This window comes from Panicum hallii, chromosome 3 (assembly GCF_002211085.1).
Source record: "Panicum hallii strain FIL2 chromosome 3, PHallii_v3.1, whole genome shotgun sequence".
Lineage (NCBI taxonomy): Eukaryota > Viridiplantae > Streptophyta > Magnoliopsida > Poales > Poaceae > Panicum > Panicum hallii.
Window position 1 is genome coordinate 16,113,511 of NC_038044.1, and position 10,680 is coordinate 16,124,190.

The window sequence follows — 10,680 nt, forward strand, 5'->3', positions numbered from 1 at the left end:
AACGTTGGAGGGTATTTTTTACCTAAATTTCTATTCTTGTAAACTAGAAAAGATATAAAAATTCTCTTAAAAATGCTCAGCAAGGCTTAGCTGCATTGTTGGAACCTGGAACGAAACTTTTACTAACTCATACGGATTGATTCTAAGGCCAGTCTTAGTGCACAGCTTCACTATTACTAAGACTGAAAATTAGATAACTGTGCATGCTGAGTGTTAGGGGATAAAACTCTTCTCATATCTGAGAAAACTTTATTCTCTATTCTCGCCATATTAGTAAAATTGATAATGTGATATAGAATTTAATACATAAAACTCTTTATGAAACCTCCTTTTAAACTAGCCTAGACCAATATGCTTTTAGATGAGCACTCCGGCAAAGCAACGTAGGATTACTTCATTTGGTGCGGAAGCCACCCAACACTAAGCAGACGAGGTGAAAAGGCATGAACAATTGGAGAATCTTGGTTTGTCCTCTGAACGAGTATGAAGACTGAAAGCTCCCCGGCCAGTACTCCAGTAGTTCAAAGATGCTAGCGGCGAAGGGCGAAACTGTCATTTCGGCCGTGAAATGAATTCGAGTGAGTAGATGCGGCCCGACAGCGACAAAGACAGCGGGCACGCAGGCTTCACTAGCCATAATTAAGCATGCCCCTTAAAACTACCATCGTTAATGAGTCCGCGACGCGTGGGCTCCACGTCGCAGGAAGCCCCGGCCCGGCCCACCGCGGCAGCGTCAGGCGATCGGAATTTCCAGGTCTTTTCAGCGCTGCTTTTGATTTCCCCCCGCGAAAAAGAAAACCCACGACGCGCAGCGGCACGTAGCGGCATTTTATTTCTCTCGCCCCCACCCCGGGTTCCTCAACAACCCGCATTGAAACTGGTCGATGGCACGTGGGCCCGGGACTCAGTGCGCCCCACATGTAAGCGTGCCATCCGTCCAGGCGGTTCGCGAGGCGCGGGGTGGAGTGTGCGCCGCTGCTCGCCAAGTCTCGCCTGCGCGTGCGAATGGAAGGGCTCGCCTATAAATGCCGTCACCCCCACCGCAACGGCCGGCCTTGTCCCCCAAAAATCCAATTCCGACCTCGCCATCGACGGAGCCGGCGTCGCGGCGGGGGCGGCGCCTTGAAGGTTCCAGAAGCTTCTCGAACGGCCTCGCCGAAGGAGAGAAGCGGGGAGGGGCCTAAGCAAGCTGAGTCGAATCGCCACGCTTCGAGGTGCGCGCCCTTCCCTCTCCGATAGGATCCGATCCGATTCGATTTTTGGTACCGATCCCCATTTCCACGCCGGCGCCGGCGACCGCTCCAGTGCTCCATCTCCCGCTGCCGCGCTGCTTTGCTCCTCCAATCCCGCCCCCGCCGCCGCCACGCCCCGGGAGCGAACCGCCGCGCCGGCGCGCTGCATCTGCCGGCTGCCTCCCCGCCCGCCCGCCCGCCCGCCCGCCGGCCGGAGCCCTCGTCCAGTTGTCCCTCGGCGCTCGACAGCTCGGGGGCTCGGCTCCTCACTGCTCTCGGCAGCTTGTCTCGTCCTCGCCCTCGGCAGCTCGCCCCCTCTCTGCGTTGCGGGGACGTGTCCGCGGGCAGCGCCGGCGCGCCAGAGCAACTGCGCAACCACGCAAGCGCCCTGGCACAGCCCGCAGCTCCCTCTCCCCTTCTCCAAAATTTTTTGGACTTCCTCTTCTCCCAAATTTCCCACCCTTTCAACTTTCTATTCAATTGTATATTTGGATTGAAAGTTGAACTATTTTATCACACTATTAAACCTGCAGTTCAAATATCATCTCAACAGTAACAACATTGCAGAACCTTATCCAACGGCCGCACCCCTGCCCGAGTGAATCCTCCGGGCACCTTACACGGTCAGCGCCTCCCATCTCCTCTCATTTTTCTGCGAAGCAAGCAACTGAGCTAGGTAATTTATAAATTCACTTGCAGCTAGCATGCTGATCTCGTGAAGGGAATTGTACATATATATATAAAAGGATTACAAATGATATTTAAGTTGTTGTGATAAATAGCTCGGTCTCAAATCAACTTCTTAGTACTTAGTACTGCTAGCTCTGGTCTTTGGAAACCAATTGTGGAAATGCATCCAAACATTACGGTTGATGCCTTAAGGGAGTTTATTTTGATAGTGTTTGGTCCATGCCAACCAAAATTTCATATTTGACTTGCTTTTATCTAGTAAATTTGGAGTTCAAACATTGTATCGCTTATGAATTTGTCTTTTGGTATTTGTTGATGTGAGGAACCTTTTACACTTTGTTTTTGTCCCTAGTCTTGGATAAGACAATTTCACGCATCGAGCAACTAGGGTTTAAAAAACCCTTCTGTCTGTAGAGCTTCTGAAAATTTCACTGAGAAATCTTCGTCCGCATCATATATTGCAGAATTGATGAAGAAATTGGACGAATCAAGCAACCACGGTCTGGATTGTTGAGTGTTTGATGCTTGGTGACCGAGGAGAGCTCCTGCGGATATGAACGTGGTGGGAAGGGTTGGATCTGTGATCTCGCAGGGAGTGTACTCCGTTGCGACGCCCTTCCACCCATTTGGTGGCGCAGTTGACATCATTGCAGTTGAGCAGCCTGATGGTTCATACCGCAGCACACCATGGTATGTCCGTTTTGGGAAGTTCCAGGGGGTGCTCAAGGGTGCTGAGAAGGTCGTTACCATCACTGTCAATGGCGTTGAAGCCAGCTTTCACATGCATCTTGACAACTCCGGCCAAGCCTATTTCATGCGTGAGCTTGTGCCTGGCAGCGAAGACTCTGGTACAGGTTCAGAAGAAGAAGCTAGCAATGAGCCCGAACCTCCAGCGCGTAGTAAGAGTGATGGGGACCTTTACATTGGTCCTAGTGACAGGCTTGGTAGCCAAGAGTTGAATGTGGAGCATCAAGAGAAGCAAACCAGGGATGAGTTTGAGTCATTTGATGGTTATGACAGGTTGGAGGAAGCAGAAGATTTACCAAACCAAGCTGATGGGGAAAATTCAGAGGTGGTTCTGGTTAGTGTGGATGGACATGTGCTCACGGCGCCTATTTCTTCAACAGATGAGGGTATGGAGGATGTGCAGTTAAGTGATCCACAGTTCCATTTGGGACCTGGGCAGAGCTCTAGTGGAGACTTTAGCCGCAGTGGTGAGGTGTGGGATGCTGGCATTTTAGATGATTTATACATATCACAGGAAAAGGTAAAATTTGATTCTGAACATCAGTCAAAGGTTTTAACCGAGAATGGAGAGGTACCAATTGAGAAGGATGAGTCACATCACATCTCAGTTGATGAAGATGAAAAGCTCCATGTGTCTGTCAATGAAGATGAAGTGCTCAATGTGTCAGTTAGTGAATATGAAGTTCATGCTGTGTCTAGACATGAAGGTGAATCTCAAGTTGTGTCTACAAACAAAGATGAGGTTCAGGATGTGTCAAGGTCAGGGAACAATGGTGAGGTTTATCAACCTGTAACCTGTGAAGGTGAGTCTTGTGGTGTTTCAGGGGACATTAATGCGGGCTATCAACTCTTGACCAGTGAAGACGAGTCTCCTGGTGTCTCCGGGGACAATGATGTGTCAAACGAAGATGAGGTTCAGGATGTGTCAAGGTCAGGGAACAATGATGAGGTTTATCAACCCGTAACCAGTGAAGGTGAGTCTTGTGGTGTTTCAGGGGACATTAATGTGGGTTATCAACCCTTGACCAGTGAAGATGAGTCTCCTGCTGTCTCAGGGGACAATGATTTGGGTTATCAACCCTCGACCAATGCACATAAAGCTCATGATACACCAGAGAACAATGATGAGGATCATCAACCCTTGACCAATGAAGATGAATCTAGTGATGCCCCAGTGCTTGAAAGAGCCAAGGATCCCCCAGCTAACAAGGATGAAGTTTGTGACCTCAACAACGAAGACACTGATTTGGAGGATACTGGTGCTAATTTTGCTAAAAATGACACTTTTCAGAGCTGCTTGGATCTAACATCACAAGTAGATGATGGGGATTCAGGAAACGAATTATTTTCTCCTGGATCTGATTATCAGAGGGACTCTGAGCTTAGTTTGGGTAATTGTTCTGTTGCTGAGACAGATCTAGAGGAAGGTGAAACTAAAACTGCTTACTCTGATCAAGATGGTCGATTACAGGAGGGAGTGAATGTTTCAATATTTACCTTAGGAGTTGATAGGACTCGAAACAAAAGGAGCTCTTCTCATTATGGCAAGGGATCTGACTTGTCCTCTGAAGGAGGTTCTCATGATAAGGAACTTGCCTCTGAAACTGAGGCTGCTGGATCCGATGGTTTACAATTATCCATGGCTACCAGTGATAAAGACAAACTGGGGAGCATTCCAGAGCACTCAGAAGAGGAGGAACAGAGTAAAGAAGAACATTCTCAATCACAAAAGGGCTTGGGTAAGCACATGTCAGGTTGCATATTGTTCTTATTTCCTAAAGATAATGTGTCATTGTTCTGTTTTGATGTGCACTTGCAGGGGTTGAGATTTCTCTTTGTGGGAACATGTTACGACCAGGAATGGGTCGAGAATCTGCTGAGGAAGTCTTTCAACAGCATCTTGTCCGCGAGGAGGATTTCAAGTCATCTGGATCAACAATTATAAAAAATGCAAACCTTGTCGTCAAAGTTGACAATAAGTACTTCCCATGGAGTAAAGTTTCTCATGTCATTCTTGGGAAGGCTGTATTTGGTTCAAACTTCACCATAGAACCTAGTGATGCAATTTGGGTTGAACGTCAGGAAACACCCAATTCAAGAGAAGACTCTCTTAGAATGTCTCCCTCAAGCCGTAGATGGAGGCTTTGGCTCAATCCCTTTCGGATAACAAGGTCCCTTCAGCGTAGTAACAGTGATTCTTCTGAGGACATTTTCCTTGACTCAGAGACTGTTTTGAGTCCAATGGATGAACAAGCTCTGGAGAATAACAAAAGCCAGTCACCAAGAAAGCAATTTGTCCGGACACTGATTCCCACTAGTGAACAGGTAGCATCTTTAAATCTGAAGGAGGGCCAAAACTTGGTGACCTTTAGCTTCTGCACCAGAGTTCTTGGGAAACAGCAGGTTTTTGTGCCTCTATTTCTTAACTACCTTATACTTTTATTTTAGGATTGTATAATAAATTTGGATTTTTTACTAGGTCGATGCACATATTTACTTGTGGAAATGGAATGCTAAAATTGTGATATCTGATGTGGATGGCACCATAACAAGGTATTTTCATAGTTTTTCCACTCCTGCATGCTCCCCTCAACATTTTGCTTTAGTTGCTTACAGACATAAGTCATAATGACCTTGACACTTCTTCCTCACTTTAAGAGGAAAAAGATTATTGACTTGCCGGGGAGGGTCATGGACAGCACGAAACTTGCATATCCAAACCTGGCGCTGGCTGGTGGGCCTATAGCTGGCTTCCCAAATAAATGCAGATTGCTTCACTTTGATGTTTTGAGTGACAATATCATGCTGTTTCTGTTTTTAGTCACCATGCCCAATGGTTAAATTTACCTTCATTTGGTGGATGTAATGTAGGGTTCCATGCCCTGTTCAATTACTAGCGATTTAGTCTATTTATTCTCTCATTAAGCTGGACTGTCCTATGGCCTGTGAGTTATTGGTTGATGAATTTCCAACAATCACTTTATATCTGAAACTGTCACCAAGCAAATCAAGGTTGCCTTGGGACTAAAGCTCAACTGACTGAATCCAACATCGTGTTGTAGAAAATTTGTGTTTTGCATGTCATTTTCCTTTGCAGTGGGTTGTCGATGCACATGTTTTTTTGCTGTAAATGGCCAAAATCATTGGAGGTACTTAATTTTACATTTTTCAGGTCTGATGTGTTGGGTCAGGTCATGCCTTTGGTTGGAAGAGATTGGAGTCACTCCGGTGTCGCGCGACTTTTTTCTGCAATAAAGGTATGATGCTTTCTTAAAATATATTTTTATTTTTCTATTAGTTTTCATTGCCCTAGGTGGGATTATACCTAGTTTTGTGCTGGTGTCTAAGAGAACCTTTTATGTCTCAACCAGGAAAATGGTTATCAACTGCTATTCCTTAGTGCCAGAGCAATTGTTCAGGCATATCTCACGAAGAACTTCCTCTTCAATCTGAAACAGGTATGATGGCAATTGTTATTTGTCTTTTGGTGTTGTTTCTAGTACATGGTTTTCTAACTTTGACTGATCTAGGCATATACGTGGTACGAATACAAGGATCTTGCTTACTTTATTTCTGTTTAGTACTGTACATATGTCTGCAGTTATTTCCGGTGGATAAGTGACAATTATTTCCAATTTTGCAGGATGGGAAAGCGCTGCCCAATGGGCCTGTTGTAATTTCACCTGATGGTTTGTTTCCTTCACTGTACCGAGAAGGTAACAGTTTGTTAACAGTTGGATCGTGACATAATTTGCTTACTATGATTTAGGCCAATTGATTTTCCATATCGATTGACAGGACTTATCCTAGCATGGTCAGTAATGCGGCCTCTGTCTCCATAGAAAATAGGCGGTCAATAGCGACATGTCTAATGCTAATGTTATTGTTTTTAGCATGATTCTAATATGCCTTTGCTTTTCTCAGTTATACGGAGAGCCCCACATGAATTCAAGATTGCATGTCTGGAGGTATATTTCTTTTAGGCAATTCCAATTTTTAGTTTGATGCTCTTGCCAGATTTCATGCAAGTTTTTTCCCTCGGGTTCTAAGATCTAAAACTCTGCAACAGTATTATGACCGATGCTTTTTTTCATGGATTTTTTGTTCTTTGGCAGGACATTAAGGCTCTTTTTCCTTCCGATTACAATCCATTTTATGCTGGGTTTGGCAACAGAGACACCGACGAGCTCAGTTACAAGAAGATGGGAATACCTAAAGGCAAGATTTTTATCATCAATCCGAAGGTATCTTTATAACACAACACCATAATCATTCATACTATGTTTGCATAATTGCCTCTGAGCCATATCCATGGGCTTGCAGGGAGAAGTGGCTGTCAACAGTTCTGTTGATGTGAAGTCTTATACCTCCTTACACACCCTTGTCAATGACATGTTTCCACCAACAACTCTGGTTGAACAGGTCAGTTGTCTTCATAGCTGCTAGTGGTATTTTACTTTCACCCCAGGCATGGACTGGAATTATGTTCTACTTAGGACATATCTAAACATTTTAACACCTAATAAAAAAATCACATAGATTGGGTCTAGAAGAGTACATTTAGTACATTTTTTTCTCATCCAAATGCAACATGAAAAGTTGAAAAGTTCACTAGCTACATATTTGAACTTGGTGCCCAGAATACTTTTACCGAAGTTTTTTTTGCTGTACATTAGATAATAGTTGATTCCATGTACATGAACGCTGCATTCTGTTTCACTTACTAAAGGACACAAATTTAAACAATTACATTTCTACACATAGATAAATGGACACTTAGAAATATATGCCCATCAATCCTTGTGGCATATCTATGTAGATTACTCAAAAGATTCATGTGACAAATGCATGTTCATATAATTTTCTTGTGCTGATTATTGGCGATCATGTTATGCAGGAAGACTACAATAACTGGAATTACTGGAAGGTGCCGCTGCCAGATGTTGACTTGTAGTGTAGTTTCGACAGATACAGGCGTAGATACCAGTAGATCCTCCAAAGCATAGTAGCTGAGCTTTGTGTACACTAATTCTCAGTCACCACGACCAGTTAGATCCAATCTGTAAAGCATCTCAAGAGCCCCAGATGTGCGGTTTTGATAGCCAATGCAGATGTTGCCACTTTCTTTCGACGGAGCTTTTCCACGATCATACATCTTTTAGGTAGTGATCTGATTGTCTTCGTCGAACTTGTTGTGCTCATAGGTTTGGGTCCTGGCCTCCTAATTCATTAGAGAACTCCCAGAGCTGGTCAGTTCTCCGAGCTATTTTGTTCTGATAGCTGGAAATCCTTGGATGCCAAAACTCGCTGTATATTGTACATCAGTGCATGGAAAATAATCGACATTGCATTTTCTGCTTCATCTTCAACCTTTTCTGGTGCTGTAGAAGTTGCATTTGCTGAGGACTTCTGCCTGCCTGGGGGGAGTGGAGCTGTGGAGGTACTGATGTAAATGGGTCATGTCGTTTCAGATTGTAAGATGACATGGTTCAATCTCGCGCTGAGTTGACACAGTGGCTGTTTGCCAAATGCTGAAATGGTGAAGAAATTTTGACATTGCAGCTCTTACAGGCCCCCAGATAGAGGTAAGTTGGGTGGTCTGAGGCGGTAATGGTAGTCGAAGGGGAGAGGGCACACTGCATTATTTCAACTCTCAAGGCACTGAAAAGGGCTGTTTTATCTATATCTATCTATCAAACTAGTGCTGGCTGGATTAAGCTTTCTTTAAAAAAATATCGTCGGCACAAGCAGCACGTGTAAAAACACACACGAGATGGAGCTCTGGTGAATAACTTTATCATCATCAAGGCTTCTGAAGAAGCCACAAATAAAACACAGGAGCCTGATAGGGGAGAAGAAAATAGTGATGCGTTTTTTCTATGCGATTTAAATTTTTACTCAAATTATAAGCAACATGAAAAGCCACTTGTGAATCGTCTGTTTTCCATTTTGTTACGTGCGTCGTTAACCATGCATGGAACACCTTGGAGCGATGGCATGGGACCATCCCAACCCTTTTCACGACCGTACTCGTGTCCCCTCTCCTGATAAGCGAGAGAACACGCCCTTCTTGACTTCTTCTGAACGAAAGGGAAAACAAACACCAGCGCATGCTAATCACGTTGCTTAATTTCACCGGCCACGACCATCAGCAACAAAAGCACCGGCAGTATAGTAGTTAAAAAACAGAGCAATCGTGACCGAACGGCTGAACGATCAGTCCAGTCGGACGCCGCAGCGATCCACGCGAAACTTTCCTGCCCATTCGGCGTCCGTGGTGGCACCGGCATGGCAAGGACCCCAGCCGCAGGGCTGCTCGTGCTCGGGACTTGCGTTGGGGAGACGGAGACCCCTGCGGCCTTCTGCCCGCTTCCACCCGCGCGCGGAGCAGAGGAGGCAAAGCAACAGCCTCGAGCGCTGAGACCGCCCGCCCCTTGTACTCCTTTTGGGAGCCGGCGCTCTGTGCGCGCCCAAAGGAGACGCCCGGCTGTCTGCCGAGCCAGGGCGCATGGACGAGACCCCTTGGCTGCTCGCGGGCTTGCGGCCGTGCACGTTGCACCGGCAGCCGCGCAGCGCCACACAACCCGCCGCCACGCCACCCGTCGTTAGTTCGCACGTCGCAGCGCCTTGCGGTGCGCCTAGGAGGCAACAACCAGCCGTCGGACCTGACGAAGGCAGGCAGGTACCCCGGCATCACGACGCACGCTGGCTGCTCTGTTCCGGAGGTTGCTCGTTTCTGGGTAGCTCTAGCTCAGGCTGAGGATTGCCTGAGACACCGACCGATTCAGACGTACGCTGTCGGCTCTCCTTGTTCTCATGCTTTTTTTTTTCCGGATAAGGGTTCTCTAGCGTGTTGCGTGCGAGAATGTAAAAGCCTTCCATAAGATATAATTTTGGAACTTATGGACTTATGACCCTTTAATTCTAATAAGTCATTATATTTGGTACTTTAAGAATTTATTGGAACTAAGCTTAAATTTCTAAATATAAGTAAGTGCAAATCAAAGAGACCTTTAGTAGCACTCCAGTGTTTTAGAGTCTTGGTTTAGTGGGATCTGTAATCATTTGACTTTCCGCTGGCGTTTTTGGTGCGCGTCGCCAGTAATCCCTGCAGCATATTCTCGAATTATGTGTAGTTTGTGGAAAGGAAGTAGCACAATTTCTTTTTCGATATGCAACAATCAACGTAATAAAGATGGTAGCGAAACGTCTACAGCGCCTTCTCCTCCACTCCCTCTAGCACAGAGTCATGTCTTGGATTTCACAACAGGGGCGTACCGTTCTTTCCGCGTTACCTTTACCCTCGCGTCCCTCTCTCTTTATCTGAAATCCAAAAAACAAACAAAAAGATTACACGCAGCAAGCATACAAGAGCGAGCCTAAACGTGCTCTCGTAGGAGCTACCAACACACTCACTCCTAGCTAAGTAGCTCGCTCGCTTTGCCCACAAGATCCTTTGCTTAACCACCATAACCTTCTGGCTTCTATATACCACTAATATATTTGCGCTGCTGCAGCAAGAATCTTCCACGTCCCACCCACCGCCGACCGCGCTCTGCGGCGCTTCGCAAGTGGGCACGCCATTCCGCCCTGCAATCCACCGCAAATCCGGAGCTGGGGGCAGAGCTGACCTCGACCTAACCCTGCACCTCCCAAGTTTTTCAACTGCTCTGAGCCTCCGACTCAGCAGCAATCAGACAGCCTCGGCAGAAGAATAATCCCATGGATCAGCGGCACGACGGCCTGATTGCGACTGGAAAGTCAAGGGCCTTGTAGTTTGCGGCTCTCCGATGGAGCAGCTGCGCAAAGTCAAGGGCCTTGTAGTTTGCAGATGCAGCCTGTGTCGAAATGACAACTCGAGAGGTGTTTTAAATGCATCTATACGTCGTAGGTTGACAATTGACATGCAGGAGCACCAAGTAGGATTAGAGGTTGCTAGCCGCTAGGATTGGGACTGTACGTTGTCTGCAGAAATTCATGTCCCGTCGATTTGCTGATCCTATCCAACGTG

General features: G+C 46.2%; 1 protein-coding gene across 5 annotated transcripts; it reads left to right on the forward strand.

Moving 5' to 3' along the window:
• The first annotated feature begins 1,042 nt into the window (after nt 1-1,042).
• LOC112884414 (phosphatidate phosphatase PAH1) lies at nt 1,043-8,038 on the forward strand. Of its 5 annotated transcripts, none has more exons than XM_025949792.1 (12): nt 1,043-1,214; nt 1,766-1,908; nt 2,387-4,408; nt 4,489-5,072; nt 5,149-5,222; nt 5,842-5,926; nt 6,041-6,127; nt 6,313-6,385; nt 6,594-6,637; nt 6,785-6,913; nt 6,993-7,091; nt 7,567-8,038. In XM_025949792.1, exons 3-12 carry the CDS (start codon nt 2,476-2,478, stop codon nt 7,621-7,623), a joined length of 3,165 nt encoding a protein of 1,054 aa, XP_025805577.1. In that variant the 5' UTR covers nt 1,043-1,214; nt 1,766-1,908; nt 2,387-2,475; the 3' UTR covers nt 7,624-8,038. The 5 variants fall into 5 exon arrangements, with proteins under 5 accessions (XP_025805577.1, XP_025805579.1, XP_025805576.1 ...); XM_025949794.1 differs by having other exon boundaries at nt 1,766-1,855; XM_025949791.1 differs by having other exon boundaries at nt 1,800-1,908.
• The last annotated feature ends 2,642 nt before the right edge of the window (nt 8,039-10,680 follow it).